At 42.5% G+C, this 22655-nt stretch overlaps 1 protein-coding gene across 2 annotated transcripts; it reads left to right on the top strand.

Annotated features, from left to right (window-relative positions):
* The first annotated feature begins 86 nt into the window (after nt 1-86).
* MAIP1 (matrix AAA peptidase interacting protein 1) lies at nt 87-8766 on the top strand. Of its 2 annotated transcripts, none has more exons than XM_075530429.1 (5): nt 87-565; nt 2434-2505; nt 4028-4124; nt 7587-7734; nt 8517-8766. In XM_075530429.1, the coding sequence occupies exons 1-5, from the start codon at nt 122-124 to the stop codon at nt 8593-8595; spliced, it is 840 nt and encodes a 279-aa protein (XP_075386544.1). In that variant the 5' UTR covers nt 87-121; the 3' UTR covers nt 8596-8766. The 2 variants fall into 2 exon arrangements, with proteins under 2 accessions (XP_075386544.1, XP_075386542.1); XM_075530427.1 differs by having other exon boundaries at nt 88-565; nt 4028-4154.
* The last annotated feature ends 13889 nt before the right edge of the window (nt 8767-22655 follow it).

Below are 22655 nucleotides of genomic sequence, written 5' to 3'. Positions count from 1 at the left end.
GGCGACAGGACGTCAGCCTTACCCTCCAGTCTCGCACCCCCCGGCCCCGCCGCGCCGCGGGGGTTTCCCACCGGCCCCCTTTCACTGATGCACCGGCGCCGCGGGGTCAAAGGTTGTAAAGATGGCGCTGGCCGCGGGTCGGCTCCCTCGCCTGCGGTTCTCCCGGTCGCTGTTCGGCGCGGCTGCTGGACTCCGGCTTTCGGATGCGGCCGACGGGAAGCCACCGTTGGGCGGACTCTGCCGTTTCTGCCTTCGCCGCCTCGGCTCGGGAGCGGCCCCGTTTGTCGGCGGAGCGTGGGCTGAGGCGTCCCGGGCGCTCCCCGCTCGGGGCCCCGGCCGCTGCCTGCTCCGTCCCCCGCGGAGCCTCGCAGCCCTCGCCTCAGTCCCCGCTCGCTCGCCGCGCGGCTACAGCACCCAGGAGCCGCCGCGCCAGAAAACCAAGATGGTCATCCTGGGAGTGTCCAACCCCATCAACTGGGTTCGGATTCGAATGTACGCCTTCCTTATCTGGGCCTATTTCGACCGGGACTTCAGCATCGCCGAGTTCACCGAAGGGGCGAAGCAGGTTGGTGTCTTGGCCCCGTCGCCCCGATCGTCTCGCGCGCACGCACTCGGCTCCGGCACTCAAGACGGGTTACGTGGAGAGGATTCCACCCCGGGTCCCGAGTTAGTGACGGGGTTCTTGCGGTCTCGGACCCAGACCCCTCCACCTCTTCTGGGTGCACTCGCACCGTCGCCCGGGAGCGGGGCGAACTCCTCAATGACCTTCCCGCGCAGTTGGAGATTTGCTGAGTGGGAAGCGCATCACGGTGTGCGGAGATTTTGAGTCAGCCAGAAACAGATCCACATCCCCTTTCTGCCACTTCAGAAGCTATATGACCTATCCTTCTACTCGTGGTTTTGCAAGTCTGCAAAATTGCATCCTTGTGTGACAGTGCCTACTAGTAGATACTTGGGGTACGATGATTGTGAAGAATAAGGTGCCAGCCCTGCAGGCTCTTAAGCAGCCCGCGCCTCTCCCTTTCTAGACCACACTTTTAAAAAAGTGACCTGGTGAGACTTATTCCTTTCTAAGATTTTGCCAGAGCTCTCGGATCTGATAAGTGTGTAGTACCTTGCTCATTGAGGACGCCCTAGCTTTTCGTGATTCCGAGACTTTCCCATTTTGAGTGGCTGATAATACTTGCCTCACTGGCCACTTCACAGGCACTTCGGGTCCTGGAATTTCTTGCACAGGATTCTCCTGTGTGAGCCTCTTTCTAGCATGTAGGTCTAACCATAGATTTTATTCGACTCTCTTGGCAAGTTGGTCATTCTCCAAACATGCCTGCAAAAGAAAGCATGATTTATCTTCTATCCTCATAGACCTTAAATTTATGCCTCAATGTAACTGGTATGTATTGATTATACACTGGTATCCATTATATTTTACTCCAAGTTTGTTTCAGCTCGTAATCATAGCCAAGAGCAAGCTGCCCTAGATATATCAACTGTTTTGTTCTTGACTTTTTTTTTTAATAAATACACTAAAAACCAAGAGCCAAGAGTTGCTCCAGAGAAATAGGAAGCAGATGTTAAAACTGACATTGATAACATTTGAAACCATTTCATGTTAACTGATGATCATGTGAACAAAAAAATGATTTAATAAAAAAAAGATTCTTTTGCTTTTAAATTAGATGTTACTTTTAGGAAGCCTTTCTTGACCCCCTCAATTCTTTGGTATGTCCCCGTATTTTCCTACCCTCATGAAAATTCTTTAACTTGACCGTGTATGTCGTTCTCCCACTGTGCCCTGGAAGCTCCAAGAGGTAGGTTAGTAGAACCATATTCACTGTTTTGTTTCTTATTGCTAGGAATGTGGAGGGTTACAGTTGTGTTTTGTTGTTTTCTTTGTGTTTGGGCTTGCTTTTACTTTAATAAAAGGCCCTCATACTTCTAAGTTGTGATCCACTGCATTGCACTGTTTAGATTCTTTATGTGTTTTTCCAACTGTTCCAAACCTGGCGTAGCTCTCTGAATGAGGTTCAGATAGGAATTCACGTCTGCCTCCCAGTACAAGCCAGGCTAAGCTCCTTTCCAGCTGTTATCAATCTAGGCAGTTATGATACTGCCATACTGCAGAGTCAGAACCGTTTCATAGAAGGATGGGTTTTAGGGCACCTAGAGTGCCCTTCATAGTATTATTTCCCAGCTGATGAGAGTGGAAACCTAATTAGCATTTTTCTCAGGGACTGCTATATTCATAAATGTGGAAGGATCATCGTGGGAAAGGAACTTTGAACTTTAACCTCAAAAGAGTCATGGGTGATACTTTGACATTGTTGACCGTAATAGTCTTTCTTACTTTAGCCATTTAAATAAGAGCATTGGGTAATTTTTGCCTACTATTTTGAAATAATAATCACACTCTCCCACATACTTTTTTTTAAGGCATTTGCTCATGTATCAAAATTGCTGTCACAGTGTAAATTTGATCTTTTGGAAGAACTTGTAGCCAAAGAGGTAAAGTATGTTTTTATTTTTTAAAATCAGTATATTATTCTGTAACAGTAGAATCACTTATGTTCTCTTCATTTTGAAATAGTATGTGTGACCGTCAGCTAAACTAGTATCCCAGTACTTGTCCTTACGGGTGCTTTAGTCTTAGGAAAGCATGGGTGACTCCTGGAATCGGTGTCACGAATGAGTAAATGGGATGTGTTTCACTCGCTCTTAGAATGTACTGCATGGAATTAGCAGATGGATAATTACCGTATGTACTCGTGTATAAGCCGAGTTTTTCAGCACATTTTTTATGCTGAAAAAGTCCCCCTTGGCTTATACTTAAGTGAGGGTCCCACTTACCTGTTCTCTTGTGCAGTGCGGGTGTTCTCCGGTCTCTCCCGCTCTTCTGCAGTACCTGCAGCCTCTGTGGGTGGTCTGATGATTGATGATATCACCGCTTTTCTTTTCTCTTGTACACTGGCCGCACTGTGTCGTTGGTGCTGTACTGAGCAAGAACCTGCCCGCTTCTGTGTGCTGGTACCTGGGGCTCACAGCATCCTTGTCAGATGAATGTCTGGATGCCGTCTCTCTTATTCTCCCGCCCTTCTCCAGGCCTGTGACCAATGACGTAGCCTTTACAGTCTTACCTGTGCCTGGTCACACCCCTTGCTCTGCCCAAGCATTGCTGAACACAAGTACCAGTATATCTCTGGTCTGGATTTCCAGTACTTAGTCTGCTATTTTTTATTTTCTTATTAACCCCTATCTGGACCCAGTGTTGACTAAGCTTACATAGAGCAGCCTGTGTTAGGGCTCATACTATACACACTGTGTTGTGTGTGCGCACTGTGTTACTGCATGTGTTGTGTTAGCACTTCCTGTACACATGCGGTAACGCTGCGTATGCAGTAACACAGTGCGTACACAACGCAGTGTGTATATTGTGAGCCCTAACACAGGCTGCTCTCTGCCAACAGTCATGTCATCACATTCTAGAAATGAGCCTGTGTTAGGCCTCAAACTATACAAGCTGCGTGTGTCCCCGCAGGAAGGCAGCGCATGCGGTAACACAGCGTGTATTGTTATTGTTGACACCAGATTGCTTTTGTTGACCCTCTTTTTCACTTACAAAGCTAGTTTGCTGTTTTTCTTTGAAATACATATTCAAAATGTTTAACCTACTGATGCCTCAATTAATGTAATTTTATTGGTATCTATTTTTATTTTGAAATTTACCAGTAGCTGCTGCATTTCCCACCCTAGGCTTATACTTGAGTCTATAGGTTTCCCCAGTTTTGTGTGGTAAAATTAGGTGTCTCAGCTTATATTCAGGTTGGCTACTACTCGAGTATATACAGTAGATGCTTTTATGCCCTTGCTTCTGAGGAAATATCTGTCAGCCTTGGTTTGAAGATGAGTAAATATGCATGGAAGTATTTTTTTAATTATATGGGCATATGCCATGGTAAAGATGACTTTTTAAAAAAAAGTCTTAATAATTGAACTGGTAAACCAGAGATTAATTTTTTTCCAAACTTAGGTGCTGCATATACTGAAAGAAAAGGTTTCTTCACTGTCTGACAACCATAAAGATGCCCTTGCTGCTGACATAGATGAAATTGTGTACACATCAACAGGTGACATCTCCATTTATTATGATGAGAAAGGTAAAGCATAGTCAACTTTCCTTAGTCCATGACTGCACATACACAGTAACCCAGAGTAGTTTCTCTACAGACTGCAGAGAAAGGATTAAATACTTTAAAGATCTGACTCTTGAAGAACTTAGATATGTTGAGAGTTCTATATGTACTTTTATCTAGAACAGTGGTTCTCAGTCTTTCTAATGCTGCGACCCTTTAATACAGTTCCTCACGTTGTGACCCCCAGCCATAAAATTATTTTTGTTGCTACATCACAACTTTTATTTTGCTACTATTGTGAATCATAATGTAAATACCTGATATTCAGGTTATATTTCATTGTTACAAATTGAACATAATTAAAGCATAGTGATTAGTCACAAAACCATTATGTAATTATATATTGTGAAATATTTATTTCTAATGACAAATAAATGAAATTTTGTCTTGAACCATGATGTAGCATGGGAAACAGTCATAATAGAACAACAGTAAACTACATTGCTGCATTTTGGGACAGTCTGCGTAAAAAGCCAACGTCAGTGTGAAGGTTGAGATACCTTCTTTCTCACCAGATCAGCATATTTGCATGTGGGCAGACCCGCCTGGAGACGGATAGAGAAGCCGTGTCTCGGTTCCTGAGACCATCCGAAATATGTGTTTTCCGATGGTCTTAGGCAACCCCTGTGAAAGGGTCGTTTGACCCTCAAAGGGGTCGCGACCCACAGGTTGAGAACCGCTGATCTAAAACGTTACCACAACGTCCTTCACAGGAGAAAGCATCGTCACTGAGGTTGATGAAAACAGCCTTCCTAGGGTTTCCAATTTGAAAGAAACAATTGAGCATTTTCCGTTTCCAACTGCATGTTATGCCAGCTCACTGACATCAAGTCAATTTTGACTTATAGGGACCCAGGTGACAAGGTAGAACTGCCTCTGGGTTTCTGAGACTGTAACTCTTTCCAAGAGTAGAAAGCCTAATCTCTCTCCGGCAGGTTTGCAGTAAGGGATAAAAGAAAAGGTAAACCATATTTGCTTTAGTCTGGTAAGTAAGATTAACAAGAGAATTCCCAATTTGGATTCATTTTGGGATAGTGAAAAAGCTGGAAAGAACTTTGATAGTCATCTAATTCTTCTCTTTGTTGAACGTTTGCATTTTCCCTGTAGGATTCATGAAAATTCATTGTTGTGGTCAAATCTTCTACAAACAATAAAATCTATGAAAGCCCCAAATGCAGCAGAGAAGCAAAATGCAAAATATTCCCATGAAGTAGAATGACAGAAAAGTGGAAACTGCCCCCTGTCAAAGCAGAACTCTTGCAAGACCCAGAAAAACAAGGCAGCCCCTTCGAGTCCCAGCTCTCACAGGTTTCACTGCGTTTGAATGTCTTTTACTTTATTTTTTTATTAAAAGATCATTTTATTGGGGGCTCTTATAGCTCATAACAATTCATACATCAATTGTATCAAACATAGTTGTACATATGTTGCCGTCATTCTCTTCTAAACATTTACTTTCTATTGAGCCCTTGGTATCAACTCCTCTCCCCCCCACCACCCTTGTGACCCCTTGATAAATGATAAATTATTATTATTTTTATATCTTACACTGACCGCTCCCTTCCTCCATGGTCTCTGTTGTTCATCCCCCTGGGGAGGGTGGGGGTATGTGTCAATCATTGCGATGGGTTCCCTCTTCCTCCCCTCCTATCCCTTACCCTCCTGGTATCTCTACTTCCATTCCTGTTCCTTGATTCTGTGTGTTGTGAGCTCTTATCTTTTATCTTTACCTGTGCACATGCTCCAGTCTAGCCTGCAGACCCCAGCACTGGGGTCATAATATTGGGGTTGAGGAAGCCTCAAGGAACCAGAGGAATGTTGTGTGTTTCATCGGTGCTATACTGCGCCCTGGTTGACTCATCCCTTCCTTGTGACCTTTCTGTGAGGGGATGTCCCACTGTCTACAGATGGGTTTTGGGTCTCTGCTCTGACTCCCCTCATTTTCAACAATATGATTTCTCATTTTGTTTTGTTTTGGGTCTTCTGATACCTGTTACCTGATTCCGTCAACACCTTATGATTGCACAAGCTGATGTGCTTCCATGTGGGCTTGTCGCTTCTCTGCTAGATGACTCCTTGTTTAACTTCAAGCCTTTAAGACCCCAGATGCTATATCTTTTGGGCATGATCTGCTTTCTTCACCACATTTCCTTAAGCATCCATTTTGTCTTTAGCAATTGTGCCAGGAGGGCGAGCATCACAGAATGGCAGATTGTTAGAACAAAGTGTTCTTGCATTTGGGGAGGGTATGATTAGAGACCCAACATCCGTCCACGACATCATTGTATTGCCATATAAATATATGGACATGGGCCAATACCTCTATTTTTATGAATTAATGTATTACACCCACCTATGCTTATACCTCTATCCATAGCTTTGCTTCCTAGGTCGTTCCTCTGTTTCCTTTCACCTTCCTCCTGCCCCACCATCACAATTGCCCTTCTTCTACCACTTAGTAATTCCTTTCAGCTAGATTGCTGTTACTTCAACACCCCCAGGATCTCTAAATCCTCCTCATTGTTGATTTTAACACCCTGTCTATGGTGGAGTTTGGTCACTGCTCCCTTCCCCAGCTTCCCTCTCCCCCCAAGTTCCTCCAGAACCGTCGGTCCGTTTCTTCTCAAGCTTGCGTCCCATGCCTACCTTACATAAGTAGGCAAACCAACAATAGCAGAGACCAAACAAAAAGAAAACAAAAGATTGAATAAAAAGAGAAAAGAAAATTAAAAGATAATAATAACTAGCAACAAACAAACAAAACATACATAATTCCAGGGCACTCAGGAAACCCAGCCTCTCCTTAAATACTTCCCTAGACAATTCTGATGTACGATTCTTTAATTATTAAAAACAAAACAAAAAACTTCTTGCACATGTTACTTTGGAACATTTGTAAAGGGACTTTTAGTCTCTTTTTCTTCTGTCATAGGACCTCTGTGGGTGCTATCAAGGAAGTACTGGGCTGCTAACCATAAGGTCAACGGTTCGAAACCACCAGCCACTCTTGGAGAAAGATGAGACTTTCTACTCCTGTTAAAATTTATTGCGTCAGAAATCCAGAGGGACAGTTATTTAGCAGCAAGAAAAAAAAAATTTTTTTCTCTCAATTTGGTTTGACAACTTAAATCTGTCACAAGATTATTATCATTTTAGAAAATGCCACTAAATAAAAATTACCCATATATTGTTGGTGCTTAGTAAATGGTAGCTGTTACTGAGATGCAGTGAAGAATGCAAGTGTGTCATAAACTGTGAGGTAATTTTCTTAAAGCAAAACATTATCAGTGCAAGTCTCTTAACTAGACAGCATAGAATTTGATCCTCAATGGCCAATTTTGGATGTATGGGTGATTGAATATTGTGATTTGTATTTGTTTGTGTTTTATTTCTAAGGAAGGAAGTTTGTTAATATCCTGATGTGCTTTTGGTATCTAACCAGTGCCAATATCCCCAGTGAAGCTGTAACTGGAGCCAGTGTCTTCCAGGTTAAGTTGGGAGATCAGAATGTAGAAACGAAACAACTTCTTAGTGCCAGCTATGAGTAAGTTTAACCATATTTTATTATTTGTTTTCTCTAGAAAATACAAGGTAACTTGGAAATATGGAATTAAACAGAGTTTTAATAAGAGAAATTATAATTTGACAAGTGACTTATGAAGACAAGGTCAAAGAAAAACACGGCTATGAAACAGGAGTGTTCGGAGATTAGAAAAAGAGAGCACTACTGAATTTCATTAAATGGTGTTTCAGCTATTTATTGCTCCATAACAAACCACCCTAAAGCTTAGCAGTCCAAATAGCCATTTATATTGCCTGCAATTTCACAGCTCAGGAATTTTCGAAGAGCTCAATGGGGAATTTGTGTCTACATTACCTGGCATTAGCTAAGGATCCATTTCCATGATGACACCTTAATGTTCCTTGGCTTCTCTCTTCCACTGTAATGTCTCCTTTTCTGGGGCCTCTCCATATGACTTTGGCTTATAGTCTTAGGTAACTCATAGTTTTTACACGGTGGTTGTCTTCAAAGAGGTAGAAAGTAGAACCTGTGCTAGGTTATGGGCTATAAATAAGATAGGTGGTTGAAATCTACTAGACTCTTGTTGGAGAAAAATGAAGCTGCCTTCTCTCATACAGATTTATAGCCTCGGAAACAGTTGGGAGCAGTTCTTTGGTCCTATTGAGTCATTATGAGTTGGGGTTGACTTGATAGCAGAGTGGGCTTGGTTTTTGGAAGATATACTTACAAATTATATAGTTACCTAAGAAGTATCTGAGACAGGTATCATATTTCTTGTAATTATTTGTGATTTTATTTTCTAGATTTCACAGGGAGTTTACACAAGGAGTAAAGCCTGACTGGACCATTTCACGGATTGAACACTCAAAATTATTAGAATAATCTTTCTTGGAAAAATCAGCTTTTAGACTTGTAGCAACTGCTGTGGAAACTAAGGAAGAAAATCTTTTTGGATCATTTGATCTTCACTTAAGTCTGTGGATTACTTTTTGTATTATTTTTCAATACTCTTTATAGTATATTGGCATGATACAATAAAGCATTTCTCACTGATTGTGATCCCTTCTTTTAAACATGCTCTGAGTAAAATGGTTACAACAGTACCACCTGGTAGTTGCCACGTTCTGTTTCATTCCCAGTGTTGTGTGTGTGTGTGTGTGTATACATACATACATACATAGAGAGAGACTATAATTTTATAGCTGTAATAAAGTATTGAAACATGAATCTTTTCTAAATCATTTTTAAATAAGCTATTTGTGGTCAGTACATTCATACGATTAATTCAAGTGTATAATACGGGTGTAGTTTTGAAAAATCGTTTCTGTTTGGCTACCTTTTTGGACGTTAGCTGTGATGAGGTCGAATGGCTAAAGGGAAGGTAGTGAGCTTCCTCAGCCTGACAGCTTCCCTAAAATGTACAGCTCCGTCATATAGTGGACAAACTGCTGTGGCTCCCATGGACATTGTACTCACAATCCTAATTAGTGCAGTAAGACCGCTAACACTGGTTTTCAGAGGGTATGATTGGAAATATATAAAAGCCTATTGAATTTACCCAAAAGCTACTAAGGTAAGTGATAATGCAAGGATCACAGGATGCTAGGTGAGTATATAAAATGAAATGAGCTTTGATATGTTAGCCTCAATCAAAAATTTAAAAGTACTATTTGCAACATCTCAGAAAATAAGAAAATGTACCAAAATATACTAAACATCTCCACTTGAAAACTACAAAATATTACTGAGAGGAACAAAACCTAACTTGAGATTCCTTGAAGAGAAGGAAAAAGCAACTTACATGGAAAAGAAACAGACTAAACCACAGCTAAGAATAACAAAAGGCTTTCCATGATTTCAGTACAACTACAGTAGACAGAACAGCCAGACTCTTGTACAACTAATGGGACAACATTTAGAATCCAAGGTAAATTCATCCACTCGCAGTGCTTTCAAAAAGGGTGTAAAACACTTTAAATGAAGAGTCTTTAACAAATGGTGCTGGCAAAACTGGATGTCCAATTGCAGAGGAATGAAATGACCCATATCTCGCACTACATGAAAACGTTTTGGGTTTTTTTGAAACCACTGTCAGCAGGTTGGATCAAAGACAATGCAAAACAAGGCTAAGCCATCAATGGGAAAAGAGTGGCAAGTTTAGGGGTCCTGAGACAGGCCATATGTATATTATCAAATACAAGATGAGGTCACCTGGGACCTAAAAGACCTGCAGTAAGATTTTTACCAGAAGAGTGAAAAAGCCCCCAAAATGGAAAATTTTTTTGGCAATGACATTTCAGTCAAAGGATTAATAACTAAAGTTTATAGAAAGCACCATAGTTGAAAAAGAATCCAATTTAAGAATGGGCGGGGACATGGCACTTCATCAATACATCAGGGGCTAACAAATATGAAATGTTCACCATCACTAGCCACTTGGGAATGCAAATGTATGTGATACCGCCTCCCCCAATCATTCATAGCAAAGTTGGAAAAAAAATAAGACGAACCTTCATACACAAGTGGGATTATAAAATGGTACAATCCCTGTGGAAATCATGGTATTTATACAAAAATTGGGACTAGGAATACTGTATGATCCAGCAAACTTTCCTTAGTATATAAGAGCCATGACACAAGTACATTTATGCACACCAATGTTCACAATATCAAAAAGATGGAAACAACCTGAATGCCCACAATAGAAGAATGGATAAATAAACCTTAAATTATACACACGGTGGCATACTATGAAGCAATTTGGGGAAGAACTTGCAACATGGATAAACCTGAAAGACATTATGCTTAGTGAAATTAGTCAAGCACAAATATGAGACCTCTCACTACCATTGGACTGATTGAGTCGTAGTGACCCTATAAGACAGGGGAGAACTTTCCCTGTGGGTTTCCAAGACTGCTACTCTTTCCAGGAGTAGAATGACCATCGTTCTCGCAGAGTTTTGGTTTCAAACTACAACCTTGCAGATAGCAAGCAGCCCGTAGTGCAACCATGACACCCACAGGACTACTCCTTTATAAGACCTCCATTACCAAAAGTCGAAAATAGATTTTCAGATGAAGAGAAATATTTTTGATGGTTATCAGCAGTGTGAGAGGAAGTCATGGGCTAGAGTGACCATGAACTTGAGAGATGGGGGAGTACGTTAGGAAAAAAGATGGAAATGAGAAGAAACGGAGGTTTGCAAGAGTTAGAGTTGGAGTCTCATAATTACTGTTAGACACAATCCTGCATCAGTGGGGATCTAAGTCATAGATAGACTCAGATACACACTCAGGTTGAATAAGGGGACAGGGAAAAGGAATATTATACCCATGAATGGATAAGCTTGACAGGATATTTGTACATGTGTATTTCATTTGGCTGCAAATATAGCCATGACTGGTGGAACATACAGGGGACAAAGATATGACAAATTCAGACATAAACACGGAGTCAAAAGACCTAGAAGATCAGAACCATAGCCTGAGGGGACCTCTAGATCAATTGGAATAGCATAGTTCATAAAAATAATCCTGCCTTGGTGACAGGTCTTAAAAGCTCATGAGCAGCTTTTAAGGTCCAACAATTGGTCTCGGTTCAAAAGAAAGCAGAATTTTAAAAATTGATAACCATGTGAAAACAATAAACTCAAAGGACTATTGCACCAGACAATCATTAGTTTCCACCACCCTGAGATGACAACAAGGTGGCCCTCATCTTACCACTACCAACTATTCAGAGAAGCATCACGTAGGAACGTCCCGGATAGTCAGGAAAATGCGAAACATCCCAAAACCATACACGAAAGACTGGCTTAGTGCTTGGATAGAGACTGGTAGCAGGCCCAAGCCTGGCCCTGACCCTTCAGGTGTGTGACTGAACTCGCTTTCACGCTAGAATAACCCACCGTTCAAGATGCAAGGGGGCACGTAGCTGAGAACAAAGCTTAGAGATGGGCACGCAGGGGGAACGGAAACAGGAAATGGCGAGCAAGTGGGAGAAGCGATGGGCGTGGAGGGTACAGTAGAACCCGGTTTTCAACCGCACCAGGACTCGGCATCATCGGATTTCCACGTCGAATGTCGAGAAAATTTTGCATCTGAGCTCAAACAAAACATCGGAATCCGCCCCGACGCACGTGATTTTTGTAAACAAAAGCAGTTCGTGTTTCAACGTTAGTTGGCATTGTTAGTACGCGTTGTTAAACTCTGCGATTATTTTCCAAGCATTTTGCTATAATTTTCTTAGTTTGGGTAGCTTTTTGTACTGTTTTTAGATTTAAAAAAACATGGGTCCTAAGAAAGAGTTTTTTTAAAAGAATCATCACCATAAGGAACTGGTTAGCGGTGTTAATGATATTGTTGATTAGTCAACCCTTTTAGAAAACAGTTAAGGAAATGCAACAGCAGACCACATTAGACAGATTTCTTTCTTTCTTTTTTAAAGAAAAGAAACCAGCCAGGCCCTAGTGAAAGAAGGCAAAGAAGGGGAAAAACTCCTGAAAAGCAGCTACCAGTTGATGGAAGGGGATTCCCCTCCAAGCAGTGCCTCTCTCTCCATCCCTCCTCTCCACATCCGTGTCCACAGATCCAGGTCCTCATCAGTCTCAAGGTATGGATCATCTTGCAGTGGTTAAAGCCTCTTAAAATGTTGTGTTTCTTATTTAAATTATATTATTTAACTCTGAACTTATTTACTTTGAAATTTCTGTGTAATGTTTTGTATAAAAAGACAAGGTTAGGGTAAAAACCTGGTGGTTGGGAATGGATTAATCTGTTTTTCAGTTATTTCTGATGCTTTGCATCTCAACAATTCCTTCTAAAACAGATTCGCGTCCAGGTCCGGAGTTCTACTGTACTGCAATGGATGGGTTGAATCAGAAAGTGTATGAATCTTTTTAATGTCTAACTATGATCTGGTTGGTATCCACATAATTCAAAATAAGAGGGTTTTTATAATTAAATAAATTGTGAACTATACTATTGTGGTGCATCGGTATTACTTGGTATGGTTCCACAGGGACTTGTTATCTCGAGCCACGGCCACTGAGTCAGTCCTGACTTGGGTTGCTGTTGTACAGAGATAAGGCGGTTCTGACTCTTCTCAGCCGTGTGCTCCAGAGCATGAACCTCACCGGTCCTGTGCCATCCTCGCCATTGGCATGTTGGAGTCGATTGCTGCAGCCACTGTGTCGATCCATCCCATCAAAGGCCTTCCTCTTTTTCCCTGGCCCTCCACTTTACCACGCATGATGTCCTTCTCCAGGGACTGGGCTCTCCTGATAGTGACCTTATATCGGCTTGCATGGCAGTAAATCTTGACGGGAGACTGAATTGATGTATCTGAATTGCGGTGCTGGAGAAAACTATAGAAAGTACCATGGACTGCTAACTGGATAAATCAATCTGTCTTGGAAGAAGTAGGGCCAGAGACAAGGATGGAAAGACTCTGTCTTACATATTTTGGACATACTGTCAGGAGAGACCAGTCCCCGAAGGCCTGTGTAAAAGGGGAAGGCTCTCAATGAAATGGGTGGACACAGTGGCTGCTTCAATGGGCTCAGGAATAGGAACAATTGTGAGCATGGCACAGGACCGTGCAATGTTTCATTCTGTAGCGCATAGGGTTACTATGGGTCAGAGCTGACTCAATGACAGTGAACAACAACAACAACAACAAATCTTTATGGGAGCAAATAGCCTCATCTTTCTCCTCTAGAGTGGCTAGTGGGTTTGAACTACCAACCTTGAGGTTAGCAATACAGTGCTTAGCCGACAGCACGATAGTCTGTAATTGCCACCAAATGACTGGATTGTTGTCACATGCCATCAAGTCAGTTCAGATGCATAGCGACCCTATATCAGAACAAACACTGCCCTGCCCCATCCCCAGAATTGTTACATGTGAACCCATGGTGGCAGTCACTGTGCCAGTCTCTCTCTCTGAGGGGCTGCCTCTTTCTTTGCTATTTAGTCATACGCGATATTCTTCTTTAGGGACTAGTCTCTCCTGATACCATGTTCAAAGTGTACGCAAGGAAGTATTGCGATCCAAGATTCTAAGGTGCATTCTGGCTGGTGGGAGCATACAAATCAGGCGTGAAAGATGACACACAACACGAGGGTCAGTGAGTTTTGCCTTTGTGCTGACTATAAAGTACATCATCGTTTAGAAGAGGGAGGAGGAAGGGGGACTCCTCATCAACAAAGAAGAGCCTGAGAGAGCTGTGTCTGAGCTCCTTGTGGGGAGAAGCTGCTGGGTGGCAGAGGCAGTATCACCGAGGACAGGAGAGAGCCGTGGGCTTCCAGGCCCACAGACTGAGTAAAGGCTGCCTTTCTGAGCGGAGTGCACTTTGGACACTTACCAAGGTCAAGGGAGCTTTATAATCTTGCCTGAGCAGGACAGAGGCCATGGGCCAAGGATAAGAGAAAAGTGACAGCCAGCAGGACTGAGGAAAAGGTGTTGTGGAATGAAGAACTGAAGCGAATGCAGATTGTGACCTGTTAGCTTCCCTAATAAGCCCCAGAATTGTGAGTGTTGTATTGTCTGTGACTTCTGTGTGGCCATTGCAATGGAGCATTGAATCCAGTGAGGAGTCGAGGTGGCACAGTGGTTACACATTGGGCTCTATCTGCAAGGTCAGCAGTTTGACACCACCAGCCACTTTGAGGGAGAAAGACAGGGCTTTCTACTCGGGTAAAGAGTTAGAGCCTCGGAAACCCCCAGGCAATTCTACCTTGGCCTATAAGGTCATTGTGAGTCAGCATTGACTTGATGGCAACGCACTTGGTTTGTTTGGTTTGGTTTATTGATTCCAGCAGAGAAGTAGAGTGCTGTGGGAGGAATGGCTGGTAATAAGATTTAGGTAAAGGAGGCTGGAGGGTAAAACCTTCTCACTTGGTCTCCCCTTGGATACACTTTGCACTTGATCTGGTTTTCATATTTCCTGATGTATTTTTGTCACTGTGAGTAGCCTTCTTGAATCTTTGTTATATGTCTTTCTGTTTTCGGTACATGAAATCCAGGGTTGAGGCACCTACAGAGAAAGGAGAATAAGGGTTCCTGGAGGGAAGGAAGGGGGTGGGGGAGGGGGAGTAAAGGGGAGCTGATATCAAGGAATTCAAAAGGGGAGAAAATGTTTTGAAATCGATTGTGGTAAGCAATTATACGATACTGCTTAATGTGATTGACCTATGGAATGAAATGATGTCTGGATTAGCAACTAATAAAATGGTTTGGGGGAAAACCCACAAAACAAAGAAGCCTGGAGTGTAGAAGCACATCTGCCTAACCTCTGCCGCAAAGAAATAGACATTGGCCTGATGCGGCGGTGGATTTTCCTCCCCCGGGCAGTGAGGGGAGTTCAGGTGTTGCCGCACTTGGCCATTTTCTGAGCATGTGTACGGATTGGAGGATAGGAGAGTTGCAGATGACAAGAATTGACTTGCTGAAAGTGAGGACTTGAAGCCCTTGCTGCTGTTCATGGATTACAGCTTTCACTATGGATTACAACTCAATTTTTAAAAAAAAGCAATCCTCACAACTGGGGCAATTAGTAAGATCGTGATAAACGGAGAAAAGATTGAGGTTGTCAAGAGATCAAATGACGCATTGGGTAAATCTTTAAAGTGTTGAAAATTTCTTTAAAGTGTTGAAAAGTAAGGATGCTACTTTGAGGACTAAGGTGCACTTGACTCAAACTGTAGTATTTTTCAAATGCCTCATATGCATGTGAGAGTTGGACACTGAATGAGGAAGATCAAAACAGTGATGTTGAATGATGGTGCTAGCAAAGAATATTGAGAGTTCCAGGGATTGCCAAAAGAACAAACCAATTTGATTTGATTTTGCTTGGATCCAGCATCAGTGCTCATGGAAGCAGCAGCCAAGACCTCAAATGGCACGCTGCATCGTGGGTGTAGTGAGGGCCAGGCAGTGTTGGGTCCGCTGTGCATACGGTTGCAGTGAGTTGGAAGGGACTTGAGGCTACTTCACAACAACAGGACCTCTGGTGAACTGCATCCCACTTTGGACTTTGTCCTCTAAAACAGCAAGATAATCAATGTATGTTGTTTTCAGCCACTAAGTTGGTGGAATTTTTTTTACAATAGCAACAGAAAACTCATGCACAAGATGATCTCTTCATGAGTCAGTTCTTGTATTTTTAAAAGCTCACTGCCGCTGAGTCGATTCTGATGCACAGTAATGCTATAGAGTTTCCCAGACTAGAAATCTTTACAGGGGCAGACAGTCCTATCCTCCTCTTGTTGAGCTACTGGTGGGTTTGAATCACTGCCCTTGAGATTATCAGCCCAACTCTTATCCCCCTACATCTACATTAAAATTTGCAAAATGATCCTACAAGGGGGGACACCCTCCAAGAAAATCAAGATTTTTTTTTCAAAACTATATATTTAATTTTTTTTGTGAAACAAACTTATCACCTTTAAAGTATTCTCCATTACATTTAATACACTTGTCAAATCTGCAATTCCATTCTTAGAAACATTTTTCAAACTCATATGTTTGAATGGCTCTCAGCACCTCACTTTTTTTTCACCTCTTCTACATTGTCAAATCATTGCCCTTTCAACACTGATGATATATTTCAGTGAGAGTGAGTGACTGGTCTATCCTGACCACATATGAGCAAACTAAGAGGGAGAGAGAGAGCCTCATCCTAGTCCACCAAGCCTCAAGGACCACACCCCTGCTCAGAGCAGCCAAAGCACAGAAAGGACAGTAGAGCCAGCCCCAACGTGACACACGATGTCCCCTCACTGGCCCACAGCGCTATTGGGGACAACACTGGAGACACAGGGAAGTGTATCTGGTCTGACACCCCGACAACAGGGCAAATCTTGATGGGAGCACGACAGAGCAGCAAGGGAGCAAAGTCCCAAAGTTCCCAAGGAATCCTGAAAGCAGATTTCTGACTCAGAAGGCTGTACTTGGTACCTCATCAGACCTGGTTGGAAGATATTCATAAAAACCAGCAGATAGAAAAAACCTATAGGCTTTTTCTCTTTTGTTCTTTTTTATATAGATGTCTATCTATATAAGATAGGCAGGATAACCAATCCCAAGAAGAAAGCAGTGGGACCAATGGTTCTGGTGGGGGGTGGGGGGGCACATGGGAGAGAAGGAGGCAGGGTAAAGGGAGCAGGTCAACAAATTCAGGGACAAGGGAACAACAAGGGATCTAAAATCAATGGTGAGGAGGGTATAGAAGGCCTGGTGGGGTTTGATCAATTGTAATGTAGCGGAGAGGAATTACTGAGACTCAAATGAAGATGATGGTGGGGTTAGAAAAAAGTAAAAGTAAACAGAGGAAAGAACTAGGAGGCAAAATCCATATATAAGGTATAAATATAAGCATGTACAAATATGAATATATTAAAACATAAGGATATATTGATCTATGTACACATATTTATGTACACATATTTATGTGTTAAATTATTAAGGTAGCAAACAGACTTTGGGCCTCTACTTAAGTCTTCCCTCAACACAAGAACACTTTGTTCTAATAACCTGGCACTCCATGATACTCATTTTCCCAGCACTATCACTGAAGACAAAATGGGTACATAAGCAAATGTGGTGAAGAAAGTTGATAGTGCCTGGTTATTAAAAGATATAGCACCTGGGGTATTAAAGGCTTGAAGTTAGACAAGTAGCCATCTAACAGGGAAGCAACAAAGCCCACATGGAAGAAGCACACCTGTGTGCTCATGAGGTGTTGATGGGATCAAGTATCAGAAGATCAAAAACAAAACAATTACATAGATGTGAAGAACGGAGGTCAGAGTGGAGACCCTGGCCCATCTGTAGACAATTGGACATCCCCTCACAGAAGGGTCACAAGGAAGGAACGAGTCAGTCAGGGTGCAGTATAGCACAAATACAGCATACAATATCCTTCTAGTTCTTTAATGCTTCCTCACCCCCTCTATCATGACCCCAGTTCTAACTCACAAATCCTGTTAGACTGGAGTATGTTCATTGGTACAGATAAGCGCTTTCAGCAGACAAAAGCCAGACAGATAACCCTCTCAGAACAGTAATGGAAATAGCAATACCATGAGGGGGGAGGGGAAAACCACAGCAATGGGATGTATGACACTCCTCCCCCCCAGGGGGACGAAGAACATAAACATGGGTGAAGGGATACAGAGGATGTTGTAAGATATGAATAAAGAAGAATAATATATAATTCGTCAAGGCTTCATGGGAAGGTGGGGGAGGGAGGGTAAAAATGAGCTGATACCCAGGGCTCAAGTAGAAAGATAATGTTTTGAAAATGACGATGGCAACATATGTACACGTTTGCTTGATGCATTTGGATTATGGATTGTTATATCTGTAAGAGCCCACAAGAAAATGATTTTTTTAAATCACTTTCCTTTTGTGCCCCTCTTCATTCATGGAAACAAAAAGAAGTCACATGGAGCAAGGTCACGTGAGTCAGGTATGTGGAGCAAGAGAGGCATGCTGATTTTTGCCAAAAAACTGGCACACTGAGATGGCTGCATAAGCAGATACATTGTCATGGTGGCAAAACCAGTCCCCAGTTTGCCATAAATTAGGCCTTTTTTTCCACACACTGTTACGCAATCCTTACAGAACCTCTAAATCAGGGGTGCTCACACATTTTCAGCATGCGAGCTACTTATAAAATAATCAAATCAAAATTATATAACAACTACAAAAATGCAGAACATATATTTATTTTTAAATTAATTAATTACATTTATTCATAAATGCATTGAGAATCCTTATATGTACAATGCATGTTTATGTACCTTGCATAACCGCATGAGTCCATATTGCACAACACAACACAATTAACTATGCACATTTTTTGTCATTACCTGAGTTTACCCTGGTGACTTGCACTGAATGGAATGAGCCAGGGATGCACAGTCTGGACAGTAGCTGCTGACAGCCAGCCTCAAGCACACTCCCAAGTGATTGTCAGCCATGGTGGAACGGTACTTGGACTAATGATCTTTATGTGGGAAAAGGCTGACTCACATAAATAAGTAGGGCCGAATAATGCAGCCCAGGAGGTAGCACATTTTCTCATGTTTGGGTACTTTCCCTCTGCAAATAAGTTCCAGAAGTGTCATGCCTCTGGACTTGAGCTGAATGCCGGCTTGTAGTGTCAAAATCTCCCATTCCGTATGAAAGTGATACGCTTTTGTCTTCTTACTTGGTCCAGCTCCCCCACTAATTTTAATACCCTTTCTTACGCTTAAGAGAAAAAAACCAAGGTCTAAAAACTGACAATAACATAGCTTGTCAGTTTTGCTGCATTTAGTGCACTTGTGTGCGCATGCGTTTGACACCTAAGATTGCATCTGATTGACTGCGCTGTATATCAATCAAGTGATGGGATTGATCTTAGGCTTACATCTATTTTTTTAATGCCATGAGATCTACCTACACTCCATTTGCGATCAAGTAGATCGCAATCGATGTATTAAGAAACCCTGCTCTAAATAAAAAGTGGAACCTGGTGGAACCAACTCCAAATGCACTAGAGTCGACATTTTTGTCCATTCAGAAAGTTGATAGACGTCCAGAATGAGGGTTATCATCTATCGACATTTTACCTTTTTCTTTTTAATAAGTAAATCCTTTTATTGGGGGCTCTTACAGCTTTTATAACAATCCATACATCAATTGTATCAAGCACATTTGTACATATGCTGCCTTCATCATTTTCAAAACATTTTCTTTCTGCTTGAGCCCTTGGTATCAGCTCCTTTTCCCCCTCCTTCCCCCATCCTCCCACAAAGTATTACTATTTTCATATCTTACACTAATTGCTGTCTCCCTTCGTCTATGTTGTTGTTGATTCCCCTGGGGAGGGTGGTGGTGGAATTGTGTGTCATGCAGTTGGTTCCTCGTTTCCCCCGCCCACCCCCCACCCCCTGCCACACTTTCCTCAATACCCACATGGTATCGCTACTCCCATTTCTGTTCCTGAGGGGTTTATCTGTTCTGGATTCTGTGTGTCGAGAGCTCTTACCTGTACCAGTGTTACGTGCTCCAGTCTAGCTGGATTTGTAAGGTAGAACTGGGGTCATGAGAATGGGGAGGAGGAAGCATCAAAGAACTAGAGGAATGTTGTGTGTTCTGTCGGTGCTGTGCCGCACCCTGGCTGTCTCATTCTTTCTTGTGATCCCTCTGTGAGGGAATGCCCAATCATCTACAGATGGGCTTTGGCTCTCCACTATGACCCTCATCATTTGCATCCATATATTTGTTTGTTTGGGGTCATCTGATGCCTAATAACTTATCCCATCAACACCTCATGATCACACAGGCTGATGTACTTCTTCCATATGGACTTTGTAACTTTTCTGCTAAATGGCCACTAGTTTAGCTTCAAGTCTTTAAAACCCCAGACACTACATCTTTTGATAGCTGGGCACCATCAGCTTATTTCATCACATTTGCTTATGCTCCCATTGAGGAGATGGGCAAAAGGCCTAAACAGAAGTTTCACAAGGGTGGAAATCCAAACAGCCAACAAACATAGGAGACTATTATTCCCGATCATTAGCCATAAGCGAAATGCAAATTAAAACAACTATGAGATACCACCTAACACCCTCAAAGATAGCCCAATTCTAAAAACCAGATAGCAACACATGTTGGAAGGGAAGTAGTGAGATAGGAGCACTCATCCATTGTTGGTGGTCCTGTCGGTGTGTGCAGCCGTTATGGAAATCGATATGGTGGTACCTGAGACAAATGGAAATTGAGCTGCCATGTGACCCAGCAATCTTCCTACGGGCATATGCCCAGAAGATGTAACAAATAGCCCATGACCACACATCTGTCCTCCAATGTCCATTTCAGCACAGCTCTCAACTGCAAAGAATTGGCAACAGGCTAAATTTCTATCAACTCACGAATGGATTAAGAACTCAGGCATATGTATTGCAATGAGGAAACCTCTTGTACACTGGAGTGCTTACCAAGGTGCTGTCCTTGAAAGCTACATTCAACATCACAACACTTTAGTGGCATGATTCCCGAGCAGGACACACATGTCACAGCTGCATGCTGTTTTCGTAACTCGGCCATCACAAGAAACAAAACCGAGGTTGGAGTAAAATTGCTTTTATGAAAAAAGTCACTGTGACCAGAGAGAACGTTCCCAGGAGAAGCCATTGGGTGCACTAACTCAGAGCAAGATTCTGGATGCTCATTAGCAGGAAAAAATGCGTGCTACGAAAGCTCCTCTCCGCCCAGCGCAATTCCGCTTTTTGAGGGATGGCCTCAGATAAATCTATACTAATTTTACTGTCCTTGTTTCATAAAACAAAGGTTCACCCCTGTTAGTATTTTAAATACCACTACACACATGGATTTTTATTCACTTCATGTGTTAGAATGGATTCTAGTTGGTAATATTGTTGATGTTGAAATAATTCTCAATTTGGTCAGTGGAGTCTCCTTAATGTGACTGATGAGAGACGAGCTTCACTCTGCCGTCTAGTTTTTGTGTGCTTAGTCTGTGTTTTCTGGTAGAGCAATATGTCCCAGGCTCATCTACTCTATTTCCTGCTTTCGGACCTAAACACGGAGTCTTCATTTCTTGTGGGAGACCACAATTTGCATCCTGCGGAGAGCCGTCACTCACTGCCATCAAAGGGAAGTTTACTCACAACAACCCAATAAGACCGTGAAGAGCTGCCCCTGTGAGTTTCTGAGACTCATTTTTTATGGGAGTAGAAAACCTCGTCTTTCTCCTGAGGAGCGGCAGAGGTTTTGAACTGCTGGCCTTGTAAATCTCAGCCCAATGTGTAGCCACTCTGCCACCAGGGCTCCTGAGGCTATATGGAAGCGCATGTGTAAATATAGACAGACATGGACATATTTGGGATTTGGGAGAGTTTATCTAAAACAGGAATTGGGAGTCTTTTTTTTCAAAGGGCCATTTGGATATTGATAAATCAGTCCCAGACCACGCTCAGTCTCAGGCCAAACATTGAATTAACTCACTTCAAATGTGGAACTGCTTCTCTTTGGTGAGGTGTGTGTGATATTAGCTGATATTGATGGTTCTGTGGCCCTTATATGGCCCACGGGCCAGACATTCCCCATCCCTGATCGAAAAGAATTCTGGAAAAATCTGCATTATTTGACTTTCTCTCTGTCAACCTTTTGAAGCCAAACCCTCCTCCCCATTCCATTGTTCTCTGTGCTCTCACCCAGCCCTGGTTTATTTTGGTTTATAATGCAGATCATCATTTGGCACTATAAAACAAATAAGCCCATTGCCATTGAATCCATTCTGACTTACAGCAACTGTGTGGGACCAAGTGGGACTGCCTCACAGGGTTTCCAAAGTGGTAATCTTTACAGAAGCTGACTGCCCCGTTCTGCTGTTGCTGCCTCGATCCCAACTTCTGGAGAGCTAGGAAAGGTTTCTAAGATGGTGCGTGTTTACAGGCTCTCATGGAGTGTTTACGGAGTTTGAACTGCCAATCTTATAGTTAGCAGCTAGGCACCATAACCACTGCATCTCCCCGGGCCCCTCTCTGACGGCAAAGTATACAAGTATTATTGCATTGTATTTGTGGGAAAAAGTAAATACTTTCCCCATTGTCTATCCCACCTAGGCAGAAACTTTATCTTGTCTATCCCTGGAACCTAGAAAAATATTAGTTGCATGAGTGAATAAATCATGCTCCTGGGCTTTCTGGATCTCATTATAGAAGCGCTGTCTTTTTTGCTTTTGATTTGATGCCTTAGCAGTGGAATGTGATTTCTCTTATCGTGTGTAGTCCTCCTCTCAGGGGTATTTACTATTACAGATTGGTTACATATGGTCTAATGGTCCTACAAATGTTATTTATTTGAAACACCACATGGTGGAGCCAATCGTTCATGGAATCGAAATGCCTGCGCTGGCAGTACG

Source organism: Tenrec ecaudatus, chromosome 13, assembly GCF_050624435.1.
Source record: "Tenrec ecaudatus isolate mTenEca1 chromosome 13, mTenEca1.hap1, whole genome shotgun sequence".
Lineage (NCBI taxonomy): Eukaryota > Metazoa > Chordata > Mammalia > Afrosoricida > Tenrecidae > Tenrec > Tenrec ecaudatus.
Note: the sequence above shows the minus strand (reverse complement) of the source record. Positions and strands in the feature narration are given on the sequence as shown.